General features: G+C 45.7%; 2 protein-coding genes across 2 annotated transcripts in view; one reads left to right on the top strand and one right to left on the bottom strand.

Annotated features, from left to right (window-relative positions):
• The window catches only part of nsd3 (nuclear receptor binding SET domain protein 3), a 20,001-nt gene extending 9,016 nt beyond the window's left edge, over positions 1-10,985 (bottom strand). The window contains exons 1-12 of the mRNA XM_030768116.1: positions 9,966-10,985; positions 9,600-9,759; positions 9,361-9,515; positions 7,113-7,694; positions 6,290-6,404; positions 5,563-5,654; positions 5,279-5,324; positions 4,897-5,027; positions 2,320-2,445; positions 2,026-2,152; positions 1,552-1,749; positions 734-913 (exon numbers count right to left, since the gene is read on the bottom strand). Coding sequence (XP_030623976.1) covers positions 734-913; positions 1,552-1,749; positions 2,026-2,152; positions 2,320-2,445; positions 4,897-5,027; positions 5,279-5,324; positions 5,563-5,654; positions 6,290-6,404; positions 7,113-7,694; positions 9,361-9,515; positions 9,600-9,759; positions 9,966-10,985 — 2,932 coding nt within the window. The remainder of the gene's footprint in view (positions 1-733; positions 914-1,551; positions 1,750-2,025; positions 2,153-2,319; positions 2,446-4,896; positions 5,028-5,278; positions 5,325-5,562; positions 5,655-6,289; positions 6,405-7,112; positions 7,695-9,360; positions 9,516-9,599; positions 9,760-9,965) is intronic.
• A 3,318-nt stretch (positions 10,986-14,303) lies between these two features.
• letm2 (leucine zipper-EF-hand containing transmembrane protein 2) lies at positions 14,304-22,984 on the top strand. Its single transcript, XM_030770171.1, has 11 exons — positions 14,304-14,637; positions 15,639-15,703; positions 15,892-16,354; positions 16,896-17,039; positions 17,392-17,535; positions 17,772-17,975; positions 18,467-18,586; positions 18,986-19,105; positions 19,806-19,916; positions 20,268-20,333; positions 20,945-22,984. The coding sequence occupies exons 2-11, from the start codon at positions 15,657-15,659 to the stop codon at positions 20,996-20,998; spliced, it is 1,473 nt and encodes a 490-aa protein (XP_030626031.1). The 5' UTR covers positions 14,304-14,637; positions 15,639-15,656; the 3' UTR covers positions 20,999-22,984.
• Positions 22,985-25,000: the final 2,016 nt, after the last annotated feature.

The following is a 25,000-nucleotide window of genomic DNA, read 5'->3' as shown; positions in this document are numbered from 1 at the left end:
AGGTTTTGGATTATATCTCATAAAGCAAGCAGCTGTGATCTACGCTCGCTCATTTCGTTAGGTCATCTGTGACTGACATTAAAATGGCTTGACCAGCCTGAAATAAAGCCCCAAACCAACACACAAACAGCACAGAGTTCTACAGACAGTCCTACAAGATTATGGAAGTCAGATAAACTGGACTTCTAGTGATTAGAGTATTAATGAAATAAGCAGGTAGAGGGGAGAGAACAGGATTCAACGAGATTAGGCTGAGTTCTAAAACAGGGTCAGCGCTGACCGGGCGTTCGGGAGAGGAGAAGAAAAGGTTTTGTATAAATCAACTTGAACCTTAAGAGGCACTTCTGAGGAATCAGCAACTGACTTAATCTTACAAAATAATCTAAAGCATCTAAAAGGAAAAGATTAGACGACACAGGAAAAAAAAAAACGTTAGAGAGTGCATTCAGAGTGTCTGACTGTTAAAACATTGACAATGATAGAGGACAATCACAAAAGAACATTAGTAAGTTAACAGGCCCGGGAGATGGATTTGGGCACAGATTTAAAGTTAAAAATCATTTCTGTGTTAATTTTGACAGGGAAGGAAAAAAAAAATATCATGCATCTCACACAGTGCTCAGACATTGAGAATATCAGCGAACGCTTCTTAGCTGGTCTTTTTCCACTCACACAATTACACTGGACTGTGTTACTGTAGGCGCTACGCTGAGGCGTGTCGAGCAAGGCTTACCTCGCGCACAGACGAAACACCAGCCTACGTTTACCGGGGAGCAGAAGTGACCGTTCTTTTTGGAGCTGGAGTGGTTGCTACATATGATCACGTGTGCGGTCACGGTGACGCTGCCGGCTGCGATGCAGCTGTCTCCTGTGTGATAGGCTACAGGACAGCGGATACACCGCATCATACGACCTGAGACACACACACACACACACATATATACACACACACATGCACATATACACACACATACACACACGCACATATACACACACGCATACACGCACGCACATATACACACACGTACACACACACACACATATATACACACACACACACACACACGCACACACATATACACACACACACACACATATAAACATATGCACGCACACATATACACATACACACACACACACACGCACACATATACACACATACACACACAGACACACATGCACACACATATGCGCACACACACATACACACACACACACACACACACACGCACGCACAAGGAGAGAGAAAAACTACTATTACTACTATAAAACAATATTAAAAGGAATATTGTTTTTCTGTTTGGGCATCCATTAAAGCAGCCAAAAGAACAAATACAGTATAAAACACTAGATTGTCCATGTAAAGAAAGAAACCCTGAAGATCTTATCTCTAAACTAAAAGCTCAACACAATGACATCACTGAAAACAAAGCAAAAAAACAGCCATAAACTAACTGAAGTGATGAACTACAATCACTCCATTTTAACAAAACCATTGAAAACAAAGCAGAAAACATAACATTTCCTGAGTGGTGTGGTGAGATGTCAGACCTTTGCTGGCTTTGTGCAGATCCCTCTCCAGACAGCAGGTGGCGCAGCTGTGCTGTGGGCAGCGCAGGCCTCGTGAGTCCACCGCCGTGCCCGGGTACTTACGGGCACACGTTTCATGATAAAAACGCCCACAGCCGCTGACTGAGCAGCGTCTCCTGTCGCCCTCGGCAACCTTGCAGGAGAAACAGGGATGAGAACCTAGACACGGCACAGAAGAGAGGTGACATTAGCATTACCGCATTCACTCTGCATACAGCACGACCTGAGAGAGACAGACCGTCAAAACCAGAGAATGAACCATGCGCTTTGTCAAAACCAGAGAATGAACCATGCACTTTGTCGAAACCAGAGAATGAACCATGCGCTTTGTCAAAACCAGAGAATGAAGCATGCGCTTTGTCAAAACCAGAGAATGAAGCATGCGCTTTGGAGCAGTCACGTTACAGGCCGTCAGGAAGCGGCGAGAGAACTCACCTGTTTTACACTCGGCGCAGATGTTGTCTCCCTCCGGCCCACCGGGGGAGCTCATGCACTCCGGGTGGAAGAATCGGTTGCATTCACCCTCGCAGCTCACCAGCGCGTCGCCAGCCGTCTCACACACCTGGCCGTCCACAGAAAATGTCCGTGAGAGTCGGGAAGAGACGGGAACCTCACAGCTCTACAGCTAAACAGCCCTTTATCCTTACGAGTCCAGCGTCAGCCCAGACGAGACACATTCACAGTTACGCTTACGTTTATTGATTTAGAAAACGTAAAAACCGGCCTCACCTGGCACACCGTGTCCTTCTTCGAGGAGCCGCTCCCCTGGCGAGACGTGCTGGAGTCCACCGACTGGGCGTCTGAGCCGTCGGCGTCCGCAGTGGCTGGGCTGTCTAAGCGTTTCTCAAAACCGATCTGTCCAGAACACAACAGGTCACAGGTCAAATTCTAGGGGTCGCAGGCGTTGTCGCTGTCACGGCAACTCAGACGATTTCTGGCTCAGACGATTAAAACGGCCGAAGAAAACGGCTGAATGCTTGTGACATGATGTTAACCACAGATTAAGGACACGAGATGCATTTCTGAGAACAGTGACTGAAGGCTGATGATGATTGAAGGTTAAACCGTGACTGAGGTTTGAACGGAGAGTGAAGGTTGACCCGTGACAGAAGGTTGAATGGTGACTAAAGGTTGACCGGTGACTGAAGGTTGAATGGTGACTATAGGTTGAATTAGGGGTGGGCAATATGACAATTTTATATTGTGATCGATCTTGATGATATCCACAATCTACTTTTCAAGCGAATCGTAGAGACCATGACCTTTTACATCTTCCTACTAATGTTTCCAAACTTCCCATAAAACTTCAATGGCCGGCAATAACTATGGATCCATGCTACGTTCACAAACCAACAGAATGATTGCCTACTACATGGCCGTGCTGATAGGCCAAGTTATATCACATGTCTCTATCACAGTGTGTCTTTCATGCATGACACATATGAAAAACAATTCGACGTGAGCTAGCAGCATGGTGGATGAGGAGCTGGTGACATGAGAGGACTTGACGTCAGTGGTGTGGCAGTGGTTTGGTTCTGCACAGTCAGATACTCCTCAAAGCAAAGTTCTCTGTAGACTTTGTCAGGCAACGGTCAGCACTTCCAGAGGTAAAACAACAAATCTATTCAACCACCTTAAAAGGAAGCATCTGAACGAACATGAGTGTTTCACTCAGGTCGGTACAACCTTCCCCCCCCATCTGTATCTCACGAGGTCCCGACACATAAACAGTACATTACAGCGGTCGGAAAAAAACGGTAAAAGCAGCAAACGGTGGAAAGAGGTGACTGAGGTGATCACATTCTGTCTAGCTAAGGATATGGTGCCGTTCAAAGCTGTGGACAATGTGGGATTTAAGACACTGACGCAGACTTTAGATGCACGGCATGATCTGCCTAGTCACAAATATTTTCCTAATATCGCTATTCCCCATATGTACAGTATAGCGAATAACAACAGAGGACTGCTGCACAAATCAAGCATGGTGATTCAGATCGTGGATCGTGATCATGTGTTTAAAAGATCGTGATATGATTTTCTGGGAGGATCGCCCACTCCTAGGTTTAACAGTGACTGAGGGTTTAACAGTGACTGAGGGTTTAACAGTGACTGAGGGTTTAACAGTGACTGAGGGTTTAACAGTGACTGAAGGTTTAACAGTGACTGAGGGTTTAACAGTGACTGAAGGTTTAACAGTGACTGAGGGTTTAACAGTGACTGAGGGTTTAACAGTGACTGAAGGTTTAACAGTGACTGAAGGTTTAACAGTGACTGAGGGTTTAACAGTGACTGAAGGTTTAACAGTGACTGAGGGTTTAACAGTGACTGAGGGTTTAACAGTGACTGAGGGTTTAACAGTGACTGAGGGTTTAACAGGGACTGAAGGTTTAACAGGAACTGAAGGTTTAACAGTGACTGAAGGTTTAACAGTGACTGAGGGTTTAACAGTGACTGAGGGTTTAACAGTGACTGAAGGTTTAACAGTGACTGAAGGTTTAACAGTGACTGAAGGTTTAACAGTGACTGAGGGTTTAACAGTGACTGAGGGTTTAACAGGGACTGAAGGTTTAACAGTGACTGAAGGTTTAACAGTGACTGAAGGTTTAACAGTGACTGAAGGTTTAACAGTGACTGAGGGTTTAACAGTGACTGAGGGTTTAACAGGGACTGAAGGTTTAACAGGAACTGAAGGTTTAACAGTGACTGAAGGTTTAACAGTGACTGAGGGTTTAACAGTGACTGAGGGTTTAACAGTGACTGAGGGTTTAACAGTGACTGAGGGTTTAACAGTGACTGAGGGTTTAACAGTGACTGAGGGTTTAACAGTGACTGAAGGTTGAAGGGTGACTGAAGGTTTAACAGTGACTGAAGGTTTAACAGTGACTGAGGGTTTAACAGTGACTGAGGGTTTAACAGTGACTGAAGGTTTAACAGTGACTGAAGGTTTAACAGTGACTGAGGGTTTAACAGTGACTGAGGGTTTAACAGTGACTGAAGGTTTAACAGTGACTGAAGGTTTAACAGTGACTGAGGGTTTAACAGTGACTGAGGGTTTAACAGTGACTGAAGGTTTAACAGTGACTGAAGGTTTAACAGTGACTGAGGGTTTAACAGTGACTGAAGGTTTAACAGTGACTGAGGGTTTAACAGTGACTGAGGGTTTAACAGTGACTGAGGGTTTAACAGTGACTGAAGGTTTAACAGTGACTGAGGGTTTAACAGTGACTGAGGGTTTAACAGTGACTGAAGGTTGAAGGGTGACTGAAGGTTTAACAGTGACTGAAGGTTGATGATGAGGCTTTTCACCTGTGGGTCGTTGAGGCCCCTGGAGTCAGAGTCGGACGTGTCGCGGTATAAGGAGCTGGCCATCTCCACGTCTGTGGAGGCGCGACTGCGTTTCTTCAGTGGTTTACATGAGTCGGAGATCTCACTGGCCCCTGTAGGAAAGACATGGAAAACCTTTTAAACTAAATCCAGCAAAATTCAATGATCCGAATTAAAGAAAACATCATCTTCCTGTTGTCAAAAGGACGGCTTTACAGACGCTCCCATATGTGAAGGATCATTTAAGTTCAACAGTCTGAACTCTCTGACCTTAAGCATCTTAAAATGACAGTCAGAATACAGGGCAGAATTTCAGTGTTTGTCATGCAAATACGTGACGTCGATATGATGAAGAGAACTTCACCTTTTTGTGACCCCGTCTTCAGGTCCATCTGGGGCGCAGTTTCTGCCTGTGGAAAAACACAAAGTTACATAAGAGTATAATCTCAATATAAACAATACAACGTCCTCATCCGCATTTTTGCCCAGCAAATGTACACTGACATAAATATTATATTTAGGTCTAAACAAAGCTAAAAGCAGCGGAGAGCCCAGGTCTTCTTTAAACCAGGGATTTGGGATGTGCAAGGTCACAGCAGTAGTCATGACTTTTCCAGACTGTTCTCAAAGCTCAGCGCAGGACTGTACCTGCTCCTTCTTCACCTTCTTCTTTGGCACATTCTCCACACTCTTCTCTGACTCAGAGCGGCTTCGCACACACCTGCGCTGCTGTTTCCTCTCTACACACACACACACACACACACACACACACATATACAAGTCTGTTTTACAATTCTCTGAAAACTACACCACACAAGAACTACACATGCACCAGCACGATTCACCCACGAACCCTCCCTCACTCCACAAACAGAGGCATTCAGTAAAATGAACATCAGTTCAGCTCAGTTCAGTGTAATCTATGTACCACTTTTTTACAATAGACATTAATCAAAAATTAAGAATTTAAACTCCATGCCCACAGAGACAGCAGCAAGGAAAGACCTTCCTCTGGCTCCAATTAAAAAAAGAAAAGCAAAAAGACAGAGTGGAGCTGACTCAGCCCTCTCTGACCGGCACAGAGTTGGTAGAATACAGGGTTAGGAAATGTGGAGGAAATGACACATTGGAGGATGTTTACTGTGTCAGTGCAGAGATAATGAGAGATAGTGCTTATGAGGGGATTTCAGCAGGAGTTTAGTTAGAAATAGAGAAATGGGTGTGTGTGTGTGTGTGTGTGTGTGTGAGTGAGTGCGTGCGTGCGTGCATGTAAGTGCGTGTGTGTGTGTGTGTGTGTGTGTGTGAGTGAGTGCGTGCATGTAAGTGCGTGTATGTGTGTGTATGTGTGTGTGTGTGTGTGTGTGTGTGTCTCTACCTGAGGAGTGCTCTGTGGAGGGCACATTCTCTGCACTCTCCTGATCACTCCAGCAGGACGGAGAAGTGGCACGCTCCTCCTCACTGGAACAGGCCTCAGCTTTGTCACTGAAACCCTTCACACGGCAAAACAGTTCCCAGTTAAACCCTTCACACGGCAAAACAGTTCCCAGTTAAACCCTTCACACGGCAAAACAGTTCCCAGTTAAACCCTTCACACGGCAAAACAGTTCCCAGTTAAACCCTTCACACCGCAAAACAGTTCCCAGTTAAACCCTTCACACCGCAAAACAGTTCCCAGTTAAACTCAAACTCACTTCAGCCCGTCAGGACCGACCGACTGTCCTTTACACACACACACAGTGACAGCACACGCGTGTTTCATATAAAGGTTAGGTGTAAGATTTCAGTCCTAAACCATTCAGACAGATGAATGTTATAACAACACAGAGGATCCCTGGCATGTTCAACACCATCACCACACTGCCCTGAGCGTCCCCTCCACTGCCCTGGCATAGTGTCAGACAAACGCCTGGTCCTAATGCACATTAACCATTACTTTCCTTCTCACTCAGTTTATCTGTCCATCTGTCTGTCTGTCTATTTATTTTATCTTTCTGTCTCTCTGCCACAGTAACACACTCCTTTTCGGGCAGTAAAGAACACTATTTTAGATGGGTCGTGAAATCTTAAGCTAGGGCAGCTTTAATTAGCTTTAATGATCGTTTCAGGCAGTAGAGCGAGGTGATTAAGGTGTGAAACCTGTCGTAAATCGCTCGGTCTTACGGGAAGGAGGATGCTGTAAGGAGGCGTGAGTGAGATACCTCAGGAGAGTGGGCCTGATCCGGCGGTCTCTCCTCGCTCTCCTGCTCTTTGGGAGGCGCCACTTTCTCCTTCGCCAGCTGCCAGTCGCACTTGACGATCTCCACGTTGAGTTTCTTCATGGTGATGGAGAGAGGGAGTAACTTGCGGGCGGCAGCCGTCCTCCAGGGACTCCTCACTGGCGGGGAGGAGGCCTGCGGGGGGTTGGAGGTGCTCTGGGGGTCTCTGGGGCTGTGGGCGTGATGCACGGGACTGTGCTCCCCCTCCTTCCCTCCCTGAGCGGGGGAGGTCTGCTCCTCCAGGCTGGTCACGCTGCACTGCCTCCTCGGCTGCTGCCGGCGAGGGACGACCTCCTCTTTGGAGGCGGGGCCGCTCTTCGGGCGCCTGGGCCTCCTCTCGGACCTGGCGCTCCTGCCCGGCGCCCTGGTGGGCGAGGTGACGGTTTCGGCGCCGGGTTCTTGGTCGATGTAAATGAAGGTGTAGTTCTCGTTGCGTTCCTCCCGCGTCATCAGCAGGGCGGCCTCGGCGTGGCCCACGCCCACCTCCCACTGAGCGCGTTCCCTCTGAGACTGAGGCTTCAGGAGCTAAGGTACAAAGGGAAACAATAACACATACAACAGAAACAAACAAACAGGTTTATTTTTAAATATCGCATTCCTTCAAGTTAGACATTCCTACAAATGCTTCCTCCTGCTGGAGAGGAAGACATCAGCAGCGTCACTCATCTCACAGATAGCTCTTTAATGTCTACATGTTTGGATTATATTCTGTCTGTCTGGGAAGTCACTTTGGATAATAGCCTCTGCTAAATGAATAAATGTGAATGTAATGAGAAGTTAAGGACACGAGGAATTAGGACGGGCTGCTTGTGTGATATAATTACGGTAATATCAACAGGAAATGTTAGTTTAGTGGACTAGTCCCAGTTAGCATGCTGTGAGTGGCACACAGACATGTCTCAGTGAGTGACTTTAATGACTGTGTAATTACAGCAGTTAGCACCACTCTGATTTACCATCATCTGTTACCAAACAAAAGGGATCAATAAGCAAAACATAAATAAACAAATAAACAAAAAAAAACCTGAAAACGAAAAATGAAGCTTAATTGTCCCTTTATCACAGTTACACTCATCTCAAACCACAGTCGTGGACAGAGACTGACGTTAAAATGTGTTTTTATTCCACATGCTGGTTTAGGCTCCCTGCCATGAAATGAAAGGTGATCCAAATGTTTCCAAAACATCTCACATGTTCCAGACGGAGGAGAGAAGCCAATGTACGTGTCACAGTAACTCGGAAGTGTCAGATCTGGAGACCTGCTAACCCCCCACCCCCACCCCACACTTTCTAATCAGGAATTCGTTTTAACCTTAGACACAGGTGTGTGCATTCTTTAACCAAGGGGAGTTTGGTGTCCATGGGAAGCAGCTGGAATCTGGAGCTCCTGAACAGGACCGAAGAACTCATGACATGACAACCCATTGTGTGTTAGGTCCATCACTGGGAATCTACCACCTCTAATCAGCGCCGACAAAAGTCAGTATCTTGTCGACAGCTAAGTTCAACCACAGCGTCACAACCTAACGTACGTTAACCGCTGTGGTTAAATGCTGTGGCTAAATGCAGATGTCAAGCGCTCTGAGATACATTCTGAGCTACAGCTTCACGGCAGAATTTTATTGCCATCCACAGGTTCCTCTCTGCATGTTTTGAACAGACAGATTTAAGGTCACGCTTTGTTGGTTACTTAAAACGTCAACAGAAGTCATGTGCCCTTTGTTCACTTCCACCTTAAGGGAATTTTCTTCGGTCCAGTCAACTCAAAGAGCCGTATCACTCAAAAACGTTGACTATAACAGACCAGTCACTTGACTTCTGCACTCAGCTACAGGCACAAAAGGTTACAGGAGGGTTTCATTCATTCCTCCCCCCAGAGTCTTTCCCAATCTTGTTCCCACTAGGTCTCTGCTCCCGGCTCTGACATACCTGATTCAGCTCAGAGGGAGTTTGATAATCAATGGAAGAGTTGAATCAGGGGTGACAGAGGAGAGAGAGACTTAAAACATCTCCTACACCCCTCTCCACTGACTAGACAGAGACCGAGCCCCTATATCCCCTCGAGCCGGTCTCCACCGGACTGACTGAACAGAAATTGCATTACTGATTACAAAATAAAACCCACAAGTCTTTACTACGTCATTTGTGGGCAGAGCCTAGATGGCGAGGCAGAACCAAACGGGGGTCGTACCTTGTGTCTCTCTATAGGGTTGGTGGTTTTTCTCAAGGTTTCAGCCTGCAATTCGTCAAACTGGCTTTCGCCTTGATACACGACGATCCGCTTCTCGTGGATCCAAGCCCTCTCCGCCACACTCCCAAAGAACTGGACGTGGTATTCCCTGTGACCTGTCGAAGACGAATCGCAAGACGTGAGATCTCCAGCCATCGTACGAGGACTGCGAGAGCACGTGCGGGCCACTAAAGATTTACCTCTCGTGTTAATGCGTGTGTGCACTTTGACCTGAGGGTCACAAGAAACCATGCACGGCCACCAGGGATAGGTCCCGACCTTGGCCCACACCAAATCTCCGATCTCGTACTCTTTACAGGAGCCAGTCCCCGGGGTGACCGCCGAGAAGTGTTTTTCGATCTGCAAATAAATGAAACGTTAAAAATAACACGTGACCATGACAGAGAGAAGAGAAGGGCTGATGCGGAGTCAGAGACCGCCCTGACAACTGGCTTCAAATCTTCTCCTCTTGGCACGGAAAGTGAAACAAAATGGAAATGCGTGGTGGTGACCGCAGCGCAGACGGCATTGTTGTTGTTTTGTTATGTGTTTTTTGTTTTACTTACTTTCTGTTCCTTGCTTTCTGCCTTAGGACTTTTGAGTCGAGATACTGGCTGTTCTTCTCCCAGAGCGACGTGGCTGTCTTCAGGCGACCCAGGTCTGGGGGCCGTTTCAGATCTGTCTCCGACTCCTCTGCCCATATGCAGAGGCTCCTGTTCTTTAGAAGCAGTGTGCCTGCTGCCTCTCTTTTTCCTCTTCTCTTTCTTCTGTTCGTGCCTTCGTCTGGAGGCCTCGGTGGCCTGGAACTGCTGGAGCAGGTCCCCACACAGCGAGGACTCAAACAGCTCGCGCCCGTTCTGGTACGTTTTGATGATCTTTAGCTTGATCTCTGGGGAGCTGTTCTTTTTGGGAGTGATGGTGCTTTGCGTTGGAGGCTTGGGCACTGTGCTGTCCTGCGGCGACAGGAGCGGAGGAGAGGAGGGGAGGACCAGAGGTGGAGGAGGCGGGGGAGGAGGTAGCACCGGGGCCACGAGGTGAGAAGGAGGTGGATGATGGTGATGCGATATGAGAGGAGGACTCTGCGGGCGGTGATGGTGAGGATGATGATGATGGTGATGGTGATGGTGGTGGTGGTGATGAGAAGGAGGATGAGGCTGGTGAGGCTGATGATGAAGATGAGGGTGAGGAGGTGGAGAGATGTGGGACTGAGGTTTCTCCTGAACAACAGGAGGTCTCAACACCGTTCCCTCTCCCAGCAGCAAACCGTGGTCCCCGTAATTCCGAATGGACCCGTACCCGTTGGCCGAGCCATTGGGGAACTGCGAGTACAAGGCGAACTTGGCCTGCGACTCGTACGGAGCAACGTTGGCCGGATAGCCGTTGGTGACGACCGAGAGGTCTTCCGGGGGGTAGGAGAAGCCAGACTCCAGGGGGGATTCATAGGCCGGTGCCCCGCCCTCATCCCCTGGGTCACTGATGGCTTCATACGCGTCGTCCTGCCTGATGTTGGCTGAATCAATGAGTTGAGGGGGTTGTTGAATTGTGTTTCCCATGATCCCTTGCATGAAAGAGAAGGAGAAATCCATTGTTCTGCTCCGGCATCCTTAAGTTTCCCTTTTTCTTACAGGGCCTGTGTTGGAAATGGAAATGCAAAATTTAAAATGTACTGTTTTGCTGACACAAGAGATTTTCTTGAAACGGGAAGTACTGATGATGGAATTACAAAAGAACGAGACCGTTAAAAAAAAAAAAAAAAAGTTGTTCTCTTGTTTTTAGCAGGTCAAATCATTTGGGTCCAGCTCTGGCTCCAATAACCCAGATGGTTCTACTCAGACAAACAGGGTACGATAATGTAATAAGACATGAGTTACAGGACAAAACATCTGAACGATTCTGATTCATCACAACTCTCACAAGAACCTAAACTTCAGAGGACATAGTGAGCAGTAACATGATCAAATCAGTCATTTGTTTAATCTATTTCAAATACATCTGCACACAAATGTTCATTTCTCACAACAAAAAAAAGTGTTATTTCCAAGCTTAGGATAGTGTCAAGGATAAACAAAAGTGAATTGTAAAGTCGTGTACAATAATCAGATTGAAAAGCACGATGTTGCAGTCTAAGACGAAGGTAGGTATGAAGGTAGAACGCTCTCTTATTGATTTTGTCAAATGATACATTACTACCGACAGTGATTATTGCGAAGACTTTTTTTTAAATTCTGAGTTACAATAAAAAGTATTCCTGTTCTCGTATCAACTAAATGAGGAGATGACAACGAGTCAGCTTTAATTAAGCTCCTTAACCATGTAATAATGTATTTGGATCATCAATGAAGGTGTATAATAAGAAATGAAACCCCTAACTTGGAGAGTCAACTAATACTTCTTCAAAAGATAACCTTTAAAACGAGGCTCTATCGTTTTCAGACGACAACAATAATCAGCTGTGATGATGTTTGAGGACACAATGAATAATAACTAGTCTGGCATAGTGATCAACGCCACGCAACAGAAAGAGAGACGTGTCTTCAGCACATCAGTTGAAACAATGTTTCTTAGTAAAGGAAATCAAATCAACACTCAGTCTGCTATCATTAGCATGTTAGCTTCTGATAAAGGGGGAAAGCAACGGCACGTATATATTAATTACACCTAAACTTAACGCGTTTTACAACCATCTGGATATGTAGATTTTTATGAAAACGTGTACCACCCATTTAAACTATGTTCAAATAGCCTTGGTGCTCGCTTAAAATGCTCATCAACCACATCGATTAGTTTCTCTGCGGGATATCAAAGCATACAGAATCAGTGTCTGTGCGTGCGTGCGTGTGTGTGTGTGAAGGATAGACAAAACACGGTTGGTTTTCAATTCTTCTATGGCGAAAGATCCATTTTTATATTCGTATAACCTAAACAAACACAACGCATCATGCAGAAGACCGTAATACGAGACTGCGAATGCGAACATATCTGCCAATATGGCTGCCAGTGCCCCTTTAAATCAAATTGGCCAGATTACATTTCCATCACCGTTACATCGAGGAAAAGGGTGAATAAAAACGTAAACTACGTTGATATCAAAGAACCTCGCATGCTGCGGTGAAATTAATCATCTGGCAACAAGACCATAAAATAAACTAAAACAACGATAGAATGAAAATGTCTGTACCTTCAGCGTGTTCCATTCTAATTAAATACACCACATATATTAGGCTCCTGGTGCAGTTAAAACCAATGTATTTGGAAAAAACGACTTAGAGGAAAAACAACGTATATGCCTTTTCGTTTTCTAACTCTGCGGTTGTGCAAAAATGGGGGCTAGCTCTGTCGTATCTCGATCTCCACGGCAGGATGTGTGGCCGTAGATTCGGGAGAGGCCCCGTTTTTTTTACGGGATGCTACAGCAGACCTGGGGAAATTTGGCTCCCATATATTTTATTCTAGCTATCTCCCTCCCTCTAGCCGTAACAAAAGCCCCCTTCGTAAGGCCTGTCTCTTTACTCAGCGCGAAAACAAGGATCCCCCGATTGGCTGTACAGCACGGTTAGAAAGGCATGTTGGGATGGGTAGTTCTTTTTTTCTTATTCTTAAATTGGCTTTAACAATTCAATGATAATTCAAGATTTATAGCGATGAGACACTGAACTGAAGGTAGACAAGCGTAATACATTTTTTTCCTTTTTCAAATTAAAACGTTAAGTAGTATATAGGAGCCTTCATTTTGACTATATTTGGACATAAATTCATCCTTTTTGAAAGACTTCATTCTCTCACCTAATATATATCGTATTGACATCTAAGTATTGAGTTAAGCAAAAATTAATCATTTGAAAAAAAAAAAATTCTACAGGTTGCATGTATTATGCTTCCCAGTATCTACCAATACATCACATGAATTCGGAAAAACAGTGAGCTGCTCCCTGAGCAAGTCCCCCGACTGCTAGACCATGACTAAATAAACAACTGAACATTATAAAGCAATACCTCGCGATACTGTTTGATGAACGTGTTTAAACTGGCCACCTCTGACTTAGCTCCATGATAAGCCAATGATATGATCAGGTCTCAGTCCCTAAATTTTCCACTGTGGCAGATGGAGAGAACATTTACTTAATAATAGCCTATGTAATACAATACAGTTGAGCACTTTGCAATCTTCATCTAATCTTATCGTTTGCTCACCTGAAAAAAAAAAAATTACGATCTGTTCGTATGAGAATTGTGTCAGCAATTCCAGCTGACTAATTTCATTTTAAATTTTCCAACCTGACAAATTTATGGAAATAACTGACCTGTGAACAAGAAGCACTTGGAGTAAAAACTAGTATTAACTGGGACTTTAAACAACCCGGGGTGTCGTTTAGTCGTATAAATACGTGTCTTGCATTAAATTGTAAGCAGATTCTAAAACAGTTGTATGAAGGCATTGTATGCAGGGTAACAGGTCTCCTATACTATGTAAGGTCAAAACCGACTCCACTGACAACAGGCTACTGAAAAGTGAAAACCAATAGTGAAATCAAATTAACAGCTCTGTAAATAATCCAGGGGCAAAACAGAAACCGTAGGCTACAAGACCGGGCAGTTATCGTGGTTTTTCCTTAAATTTCATAGGCATGTACACCCGTGCGCTTATTGATCTAGAACAGTTCTCCCACTTCGCTCCGACACTTTGGTAATTAGATGTAAATCTGTGTGACTGATCCACGATCAGTTTTTGGCTTCGTCCACATTCTAGGTCATAAAATGAAGTCATGGGAAGTTCCATCTCATAAATGTTCGCGTGTTCAGACAGCGGATTGGCCACCGTCATCCTTGCGAAATCTCCATCCATTGGTCTTCACGCCTGTTTATTACGCCGCACCCCTCTTCCGATCTTTGCTCTTGACACGAACGGCTGAGGAGAACGGAGGGTCTTTACACTGTAAAATACACGTTTACCGTTGTCAGCCTATTTGGTGCAATTTATACCTCAGCGTTTATGTAACGATTTTTGGTCTTGATCCTGTGGAGTTACTGGTGGTCTCGGATGGTCGATGGATTATCTTGGTTCCGTCAGCATTTGTTTTTCTCCCGTGCCGTTGCCTCCGAAGAAATTTGACCCCCGGGTTCGGGAGGAGTGCGTTATAGCTGAGCGCAGCTCCATTTTATCTGGACCGTCATCTGATCTGTCACGGAATCCAATGTCTACAGACTAGCCGGTGAACGAGGATTCGGACTTTTCCTAAGGTATTTGAACGAATAAAACCGTAAACATCAGTGATGATCTTAGCTTACGGCACCGCTATTAAACCGTAGCAAGTGATGAGCTGACTGTAGCGGGCGCTAGCGATTCGGCCGTGGAATCTTGACAGCGAGCTAGCATAGCTCAGTAAGTTCACTAACCTGCTAGCTACTTCAAAACGAACGTAAACGATGACTCATTTAACATGTGCTTTTGTCTAACGTTACCTACAGCATATGAACTGAACACCCTGTAAATTATATCAGATAAATTATATACAACAACGGTGGCGATCTGTTGATGTTTTTACATTCTTCCCTCCAGTCGTTCAGAGTGGAAATTTACATTAGCTTGTAGCGGTTAGCTGAAGTGCTATGTGAAAAGCCGGGCCTGGTTAGCTATCGAGCGTGCAGGCCCCTGAGACCAGAACGTACTGTACTACTTGAACTGCCGTAACAAGTAACTCGCTGGGTGTTGCGCAAATAATTTTAAAAGTGTATCAAAGATGAATTTGCTTGATTTACTGTGCGCGTTTAACTCTGACATGTGTGCACTTAAGAAAGTTAGAATGTCATAGTTTATGTTGGCTGTTAATTTTTTTGTTGCAGTAAGCAACGTGAGTCGATTCGTTATGCAACTCGCAGAGACGGTTATACAAGTTGGTGGATGTGTTAAAAGCACAGAGAGAAGTTTGTATGTCACGATTAAATCATTTACGGCTTTGTTGTATGTATGTTTTATAAAATCCAGTTCGCTTGGCTTAGAGCCATGTTTGTTTTCTTTACTTAGAAACATTGGGCTCAGATGGGCACGTGAGCTCGTGTTTGGGTGTAATGCGACAACTGTCCACTGTAGCATGAGAGCGTGTTTTCACCGTTACGTTATTCCAGTACATGTATACCTAACCAGGCTGCGTTTCATACGCGAGAGGCAGAAATGTTTGTTTTATAAATTAAATGTTGATGGTATTCACTGACGACATTTTATTCCTCCTGTCACATTATAGGACGCTAGCTTAAGCATCATGGCGGTTTTCGGCTCTCAGGTGCTTCTTGCCGTGACCAGATCAAGGTGAGAGAATCAAACACCGAAGACCAATGCGGTTGTTCAGTTAATCAGCATGTCGACATTTAAATGCACCGATCGATCCGTCAGTGATCGCTGTTTTCATTACGTGCATTATCACTGCTGCCTCTCCATACAGTTTGTTGAAAAATATTGCACGATGTCTCCCTTGACAGTTTATTTTGTAATCACAGGGGATCTTACCTGCTTTCCAAAAGACATGGCTGTGCCTCTCTGCCGTCTACGGCATGCATACGCTACCACTCGGAGTTCGCTGGTCGGACTGCGCTCACTGCTCGAGGAATTAGGCCCGTGTTCTCTCCCTGCGCCGTCAGCTACGTACGCCCTGGATGTGTTTCCGCGCGGCCTCTGCACAGCTCCTGCGCTTGGCTCCAGGAGGCGAAGGAGACTCAGAGCGGTGCTGACCCCGCTCAAAGCGACTCTGCACCAGCTGCTTCCAGTCCTCCGCCACCTCCGGTACCCAACAAGGCCGCGGAGAGAGCGTTGGTCAGGAAGTCCCTTGGACAGAGAGTACTAGATGAACTTAAACATTACTACCACGGATTCCGCCTTTTGGGAATTGACACAAAAATCGCTGGCAGGATGGTGTGGAGGTTACTGCACGGTCAGCAGCTCACCAGGAGGGAGAGGAGGAGGGTATGCCCCTTTTGGATTCACAGACATGTGCTTTGATTCTGCTTGAGTTCATGTATTGCTTGCTTGGCTGAGTAAAATGCCTTATATCCAGCATAAGTGGATAAATAGCTTTTGGATCACAGTGTCCGTGCTGATAAAAAGTGATTGGATCACAGTGTCCGTACTGCATTCACACTGAGATACAATGGGTGAATCTCATGAGAGTTAAAACATGGGCATTCCCTACATTTGTCCTTTTCAAAAACAAACTAGATAGTATTCAGAGCCCAGGGCTTTTATTATGTATCAGGGCAGAAACCCATTAACTTGAGAGAGAGAGAAACAGACAGACAGACAAAGAGAGAGACAGAGACACAGAGAGAAAGAGACAAAGAGAGAGACAGAGACACACAGACAAAGAGAGAGAGAGAGACGCAGAGAGAGACAGACAGACAAAGAGAGACACAGAGAGAGAGAGAGGGCAGAATTACAGGTGGCTTGGTTCTGTGATGTTCTGCTCTGTCTTGCGGACAGTAACGAGCTGATTTGTGTGGTTCTGTAGCTGATGCGGACGTGTGCGGATCTGTTCCGACTGGTTCCCTTCATGGTCTTCATCATCGTGCCCTTTATGGAGTTCCTGCTTCCCGTCTTCCTCAAGCTCTTCCCAGAGATGTTGCCTTCTACCTTCGAGACCGAATCCAAGAAGGCAAGTTTCGGTTTTTGTTTGAGAGTGTTTCCGTGGTCTCAGTCCACGCATACAAAGCCATGTAAAAAGAGTCTGGGGTCATTGCCCCTTTCCGCTCGTCGTTAGAGGGTAAAATCAGGTTTTACTGCGAGAACCTTCAGACGTTTTTTTGTCCATGGTGCTTTTGTTTCTACTCCAATCCTCCATTCACATGCATGAGGGCATTTTCCCCAGCAGTCAGGTGTGTGTGGCCTACGACTGCCAGACTCTTCAAAGAGAAAGCGGGTGGAGAGGGTGGGTGGTGTGTGTGTTTGTTTGTTTGTTTTGAAGAGGTAGGATGTAAACAGTGTCTCGTTCCCGTTGGCTGTTCCAGGAGGAGAAGCAGAAGAAGGGTTTGGCTGCGAAATTGGAGCTGGCGAAGTTTTTGCAGGAGACGATAGCAGAGATGGCCCGCAGGAACAAGGCGCAGGTGGGCAACGAGACGCAGACGCAGAAGTTCTCCACCTACGTGCAGAAGGTGAGTCGACGGTCTCCACGTGACCTTTTACGGTTTCACTTTGAATAATGATCCTTCTTATTCACAGTTGTTTGACCTGTATGAGATCAAAGCAAGCTGCACTTCCGAAGTCACTTGGTTTAGGTTAAGTTTATTGTGACATAAAGGTTGTTTACTGTCTCCATTCCTCATGCACGCAGCTCCCCTGACTGTCTCTCGTGCCTCCTCTGTGTGTGTGTGTGTGTGTGTGTGTGCAGGTGCGACACACAGGCGAGCAGCCCAGCATTAAGGACATCGTCAAGTTCTCGAAGCTGTTCGAGGATGAGCTGACACTAGAGCACCTGGAGCGCCCCCAGCTGGTCGCCCTCTGCAAACTCCTGGAGCTGCAGCCCATTGGCACCAACAACCTGCTGCGTTTTCAGCTCATGCTTCAACTCCGCACCATCAAGGCAGACGATGAGGTGATTCAAACTAACAAAACAAAAAAAAAAAAAAAAGGTTTTATGTCGTCGTCAGACAGACAAGATGGTTGCGAATGACTGGTCGTTGTTCCATTTCTCTTCACCGCTGTCTTTCCTTGCGACCTTGTTCTCGTAATGAACAGGATAAACAGCAGTTTTGTTGGACTCTGTAAGACATTCATGTGTTGTTTGTTTGGTGTTCGCTTCAACATACGCAGTTATGTTAGAATTTTAGTAACTTCAGTAGAAAAGGACACTAGGTCAACGAGTCGAGTGAGAATATTGGAACAGGGCCCAGACATTCAAAAACAGATGTGACCCGAGTCTGGTTTTCAGTGACAGACAGATGATCACTGTTAAAAACAGCCTCTACAAAGTATGACTGTACAGACCATTTGTAGCTTACAGTGTTTAACTATTGCATTTGTGTGTTTCTTTCTGTGTGTATTTGTCTTGTGTCTTTGTGTGTGTGTGTGTGTGTGCGTGTGTAGATGATTGCCAAGGAGGGTGTAGCAGCCATGACGGTGGCAGAGCTCCAGGCAGCGTGCAGGAGTCGAGGGATGAGATCTCTGGGTCTGACGACTGAACAACTCCACCAGCAACTACAACAGGTATGTTACTCCACCTCTCTCTGTCTACACACACACACACCCACAGACGACCGCTTCCTGTGCGTCAGGGCAGCGGTGTAGTGACCCAGCACAGGGGGTGTTTCCTGGTGTGGTTCTAATTGTATGTATGAGTCATTGTGTGGAGACAGTGAGTTGTTCTCTTTAAATAAGGTTTCTGCTTTAAAAAAAAGGCTGCTAAAATCCTCTTATGCCTTTCTCTCTCTCTCTCTCTCTCTCTCCTCTCTCGCTCTCTTTCTCGCGCTCTCTCTCTCTTTCCTCTCTCGCTCTCTCTCTCTTGCTCTCTCTCTCCTCTCTTTCTCGCGCTCTCTCTCTCTCTCCTCTCTCGCTCTCTCTCTCTCTCGCTCTCTCTCTCTCTCTCTCTCTCTCTCTCTCTCTCAGTGGTTGGATTTGCACCTGAAGGAGAATGTTCCTCCTTCCCTGCTGCTGCTCTCCCGCGCCATGTACCTGACAGACCTCGTTCCCAAACCCCCTGTCATTCCGCCCGTGCCTAAACTGGAGGTACACACACACACACACACACACACACACGGCATCTTCTCCTGAACACGGTCAGTTTAGCGTGCTGATGTGGACCCCAGGCCTGTTGTCTAAACCTGTGCTTGGCTGGTGTGTTTATGTCTCGTCGCTGATTGGAGACGGTGTCTGTGTGTCGGCTGAGAATTTGACCTTAAATGTTTCTCAGGTGTTGCTGAAATTTTGAAACACAGAGTCTTTTTTGGCCCATTCAGCTCAGTCGCCCAGTCCAGCTCTGCCAACGGGGCGGGATCAGGGCCGTTTGTTGACAAAGCGTTTAGAACACAAACAGAAACAGCCGTGCATGGTTACAGCCGATACTCTGACCTTTGGGCTGTGTACAGGCAAAAGAACCTGGTGAACTAAAACGCAAAATCCCCGTGTTGTTAGAGTTCAAACAGACGACAAGCAGGCTGCCTTATCTCACTATTATGACTGATGGTGTCAGCTTATGTAATAAGCATTCACGCTCTCTCTCCCTCTCTCTCTCTCCACCTCTCTACTCTCTCTCTCTCTCCACCTCTCTCTTTACTCTCTCTCTCTCTCTCTCTCTCTCTCTCTCTCTCTCTCTCTCTCCACACCTCTCTCTTTACACACTCTCTCTCTCTCCCTCTCTCTCTCTCTCTCTCTCTCCCTCTCTCTCTCTCTCTCTCTCTCTCTCTCTCTCTCTCTCTCCCTGTTACAGAAAGCTGCTGCTCCTGCCCAGACAGAGAGTGAGTCTGCTGCCAAAGACCAAACGAAACCTGACTCTGTGGAGGTGCTTGTGGATTCTGCTCCTGTTATCAAAGACAGAAAAGTAAGGGGGGAAATACATTCTTCACATCACAAAAACACTCTTGGTTTTTTTTCTTTTGTTTGTTTGTTTGTTTGTTTGTAAGTCCTCTTGGGTATTGCCAAGCTTACATGTATTGGGCCAACTGGATCTCGGCAGAGCTAACAAATGCCTGAAACATCTGAACATCAGAAATCATAATTTTACTGCTAATAAAATGTGTCAAAGACCAACTTTTCAAACACGGGGTTAGAAAAGTGTTTGACGCCTTAAAGGGAAAACGGTGAGCAGTGCTTATGACAGAGGTCTGTGAGCCGTGTTTGAGTCGCTGCCTGTCTGTTCTGGCCTTAATGTTCCTTGGCTGATATTTTCTAGGCGGATGAGGTACTGGAGAAGGCCAGAGTTTTGGACATGCCTTCACCTGAAGCTCAGTTAATACATGTAAGTGTGTCAGTCCACATGGGGGCGCTGTCCGCAGTAACACACATCCTTAGAGCTCTGATCTGAGACAGGGTTACTCAGCTCATGGTCGTCACAGGCCAAACACAGCCGGTTTTCCCCTCTGCCTGGACCTGAGAGTCGGGCAGGGTGAAACTGTGGCCAGTCTAAACGCAGTAATGGTTCAGTTAAACCACCCGGGATTTTTTCGGGGGGGGGGGGGGGTGGGAGGAGGGTGGCTTAAGTTATGATATGAGGGCCAGAGTTGAGTAACCTTGATCTTAGATGTTCTCGTGTTTTGGCTTTTCACTAGCACTCAAAGAATTCTTTGTCTTGTTTTGTTGTGTTTTCGTTTTTCTGTAACAGTGGCTTAGTTAACAGCTTGTGTTTTTAAGTTACTCTAATCCTGCTCTGCTCCTGTTTCGTTGTACAATCCGCCGCCGGGCCCTCTCCTGGCTCTGCCGCGGCCTGTGTTCGGGAGGTCGCGGAGCAGGTGTAGAATTCCCTGTGTCTCCATGGCGACGACCCCCTGCCGCAGGCTCGGCAGGGCGGAGCCGAGCTCCGTGGGGGGGTCGCACGTCTCTAAAATCTGTCCATCTGTCCCATCCCGTCAGGCGAAGGGCGCGGAGCTGTCACAGAAATCCAAGATGAGCGCCAACGGCTTGTGAGCGGATCCCGTTCTGCAGAGAGGGAAGAGGCGGGAAGAACTGTCGCTCCCCACCACTGAGGGTGCCTCTGCTGAGAGGGGAAAAGAAAAAAAGAAAGAAAATTTTTTAAAAAAAAAGCATAATTTGGGCGGGCTGAAGTCCCTCTAACACTCCAGATAAGGGGGCAGGTCCTGCCCACCCCTTCTTCTGTCCAAAATCCCAAATGAACACATCTGCCAAGGAAGGTCTGTAGTCAGTCTGATCTTGGAGACAGACAGCTTGTCTAGCCAATCGTCCAAGACCTGTCTGGGCTTCAGACGTGGGAGAGGGGAGGGGTTTGAGGGGGTGGGTGTGTGGAGACTGGTGAAGGCACCTCTCCTGAGGTTTGGGGAGGGGAGGGGGGCGTGTCTTCCCCTGCACTCCAGTCTGTGGGATTCTGTGACACGTTTACAGTTAAACAATCCCTACCATGACTATGGTCTTTTTGGTTTAGTTTTTGTGTTTGTTTTTGTTTGGTTTGGTTTTCCGATCTCCCCGCCGTGGGACTGTCAGTCCGCCCCTGTTTCAGGACGGTCCTCGCTCGGTGCAGACGCGCGTCAGGGGACTTCAGTCTCGGCTCTGTTTGCAGAACTGTGTACATTTGTAAATAAACTGTAAAATATCGGCATATGATGAAGTGCTACTGCTATGTACAGTTGACTGTGCCATATGGTTAAGCTGAAGGCTGTAGAAGCGCCATAAGTTGGAGTAATATGGTTAATTACACTGGCGTTCTCTAGGCAGGCCAATTGTAAATTGCGGGTGTTTTTTTTTTGTTTGTTGTTTTTTTTTTTTTTTTTGATTTCCTAATTGAAGGGAATTTTCAATTCACTCCCTCAGGAGGTACACTTAGCTGTGTAAGTAACTACACAAAACCTGCCTTTGGACAGATCCAACCGTTAGGCACAAGAAAAGGCGTTTATTTGGGAAAAAGGTGTATTTAATATGTAACGTATGCTGTGTCCCGAAAAATCTTACGCTTATTATTATTATTATTATTATATTTTTTTTTGTAATGAAAACTGCTTCCTCAGTGTATAATTCTGCATTGGATTTGAAATGGAGTCAAAGCTCAGGCTTTGAAAACACACACATTTCAGTTATCTTATGCTTTAAAGAACTTGAAAGCTGTATTGATTTTAGTTTGTGATTTCAGTTGACGGAAACGATTTTGAAAAGTACAGTGAAACGTTTTAATGGGATCTGCTTTGAATGGGCACTGACAACCCCTCTACCTTCTCCGGTTAAAAATTAATTTGAGACATGTTTTTCAGCACTGGACAGGCCGCTGAGTAGTATACAGGATGGTTTTCTGTAGGACAGCTCTCTGTAACTTTTCCAGAAACTTCTGTAGGATGTCTTTATTGGTAACTTGACGTTGGCCGTAGTTTTGACAGAAGCAGAAGTGCGGAGAGAGAGAGAGAGAGAGAGAGAGACAGAAAACGTGCTGTACCTCTGTCAGACAAACCCAGAGCTCTGGTCCATGCCTTTGGTTGCACTTTGTGTACATGAATTCTGTATGAGAGAGTTGAAACCAAATCTGTTGTGACTGTATCACTGATGGACAGTGATGGTCTGTAACCATAAAGAGAACTGATTATCTTCACCACTCCTCACTCTCCACATCAGACCAAAAACTCCAGCCTGTCTGGTGTTTCCCTGGGTTCTGCCTGAAATGGGTCTGCCCAGCAGAATGCATCCATAACTGCATCTTTTTGTTTTTTTTTTTCTTTTTGGCATTAACGAATGCAGTGTATTCTAAACCAGTGCCCTGATTTTAGGTTTTGTCACAATGGGGTAAATAAAGTCCTCTGTATTCTGTCCAAAAAAAAGATGTTATTTCACAGAATGGCATTCTAGTCAAATGTACTGATCTGATTTTTAATTTCTATCTCTGTAATTCTGGAACATCTGGAAAACACACACACAAAAAAAACCCCCAGTGAAGCATTCAGTATGTTTGTTTGAATTTGAACAGAACACAGTGAGACTGTGTCAGTGATGAAAACCTCACAGGTGAACTGAAAGAAGAAGAAGAAAAAAAAAAAGATGTTATTTCCCATGTTGATTGGCCAGCCCAACTCCAGTGTTCTGATGTGTCTGTGAACTGTGAGAGGGTTTTGAGACGCTCTGGAGCATTCTGTCCTTTTCCACTGTGTGCACAGCCTGCCAGCAGAACCTGAAAGTCTGTTAAAACATGTTGGAAGTCTTGTGACCGTACCTTTCACACACACACTCTGAAAACTGTGTAGCTGGGAGACAGGGCCAGCGAGGGTTCTCCTGACGCTGGCTTAACTCCACTCCAAAGAGCACCAGCACCGTGCTCTGCTCAGGAGGCCGCTGGCACAGAACATCCAGAACATCACAAGGTTTTATCACAAGACTCCAAACTCCCGGGCGTTTCCACGGTAACGGCCCCTCTGACGTCTGAACTTTGGTCACAGTGCATGAATGCTAACGACTTTTGTTCTGTTGTTGTTGGGGTTTTTTTTTATGGTGTTGAAGTGTAGGTGAGGACCAGCGTGCTGATGGGCTGCCCCCCCCCCCCCCCCCCCCCCAGTTTTTACAGAGTTTATCTTGTGCTGGAGAGTTTGGAAACCCACTGACAGCATTAAACAGTGAAAACAAGTCTCATCTCTGTATGTGTCTGTGCATTTGTTTTTCTATTCTCTTTATTTTGATTGTTACCTTTGGCAATAACATAAAGACCTTTATCTCCATGCCTGGAGATCCATAGTCCTGCTGATATTCATATCAGCCCAACTGAAGTGCTCTCTGATTCGCTGAGGAGTGCACATCCCTGTTTCCCTGATTATAAAACTGACTCTGATAATGAGGTGAAAACAGGCAAAACCAGCAGGAATCTGGACCTCCAAGACCAGATTTAAGAAACTTGCATCATAGTGACCCCATGTGAAAAAACAACAAAAAAAAAAAAGTTTTCAGACTGAAATAGTTTTACACTCATAAACAGAAATATAGCCATTAAATCAAAGCCGGCCTACCACTGAGAAAATAAACAAAGGTATGACTGTGTTAAAGCTAAAAAAAAAAAAAAAAAAAAATCTTGTAGATTTAAAAAGGAAATTACTAGTAGTTTCCCCCAGAGGTGCCCATGCTCTGTGTAAAGTGGGAGTTAAAAAGTTATGCATGGTGTTAAATGGAAAGTCTAAGCAGACGTGAAGTTCACAGGGGTTGAGTTAAAATGACGCATGGATCAGGTGCTGTGTTCCTCGTACCGAGCAGACCGAAATTCCGCGATCTCTCGACAAAATAATCTTGTTCAATGACGGAGAGAAACCTCTCTGTCAACGGCAGGGTCAGTACGGACATTGTCATAAAGTATATAGCTTCCCATACCTTGTCTTTTAAAGGCATCTGTGACCCCACCCACACAACTCACCACCTTCTGTGATGAATTATGTTTTGTAACAGAGACATCGAGATCTCCTGTTTCACGCTATGACAGACGACTGACATTACATAAACAGCACAAAGAACACACACACACGCAACGAGGGCCGAAGGCATTTGCTAAAACTACTTGGGATCAAGGAAGCCTCTAGAGGGCGCTATACTTCGGTTTAAAGGCAATCTGCACTAAGCCGTGTCTTTAGCAGAAATCACTAGCAGAGTGACATCATGTGGCTCAACAAATGAACTACAGCAGAATGAGACGGCTCCTTAAATTTAATTTTTTTTTAGTCTAGGGAGGAATGCTGAGAGAGACAGACATTATGACTGATATGTCGTAAATTTATGTTGAAAAAGGAGAACTGACTCACCAGCAAATAACCAAATTCACGTCGTTGCATCACTGTTCATAAAACATCATCCCTCTCATAATCTGTTTATCAAGTAAGTGTATAAATGAGACCGGTCTCTTTTTGAAAACCGTTAACACATCTGTTACAGAATATTTGAAACACCCTGTCTCGTGCATCCTCTGCTAAAACCTAACGTTCTTTTGTATGTTCCCGCATC

This window comes from Chanos chanos, chromosome 3 (assembly GCF_902362185.1).
Source record: "Chanos chanos chromosome 3, fChaCha1.1, whole genome shotgun sequence".
NCBI classification, from domain to species: Eukaryota; Metazoa; Chordata; class Actinopteri; order Gonorynchiformes; family Chanidae; genus Chanos; species Chanos chanos.
Note: the sequence above shows the minus strand (reverse complement) of the source record. Positions and strands in the feature narration are given on the sequence as shown.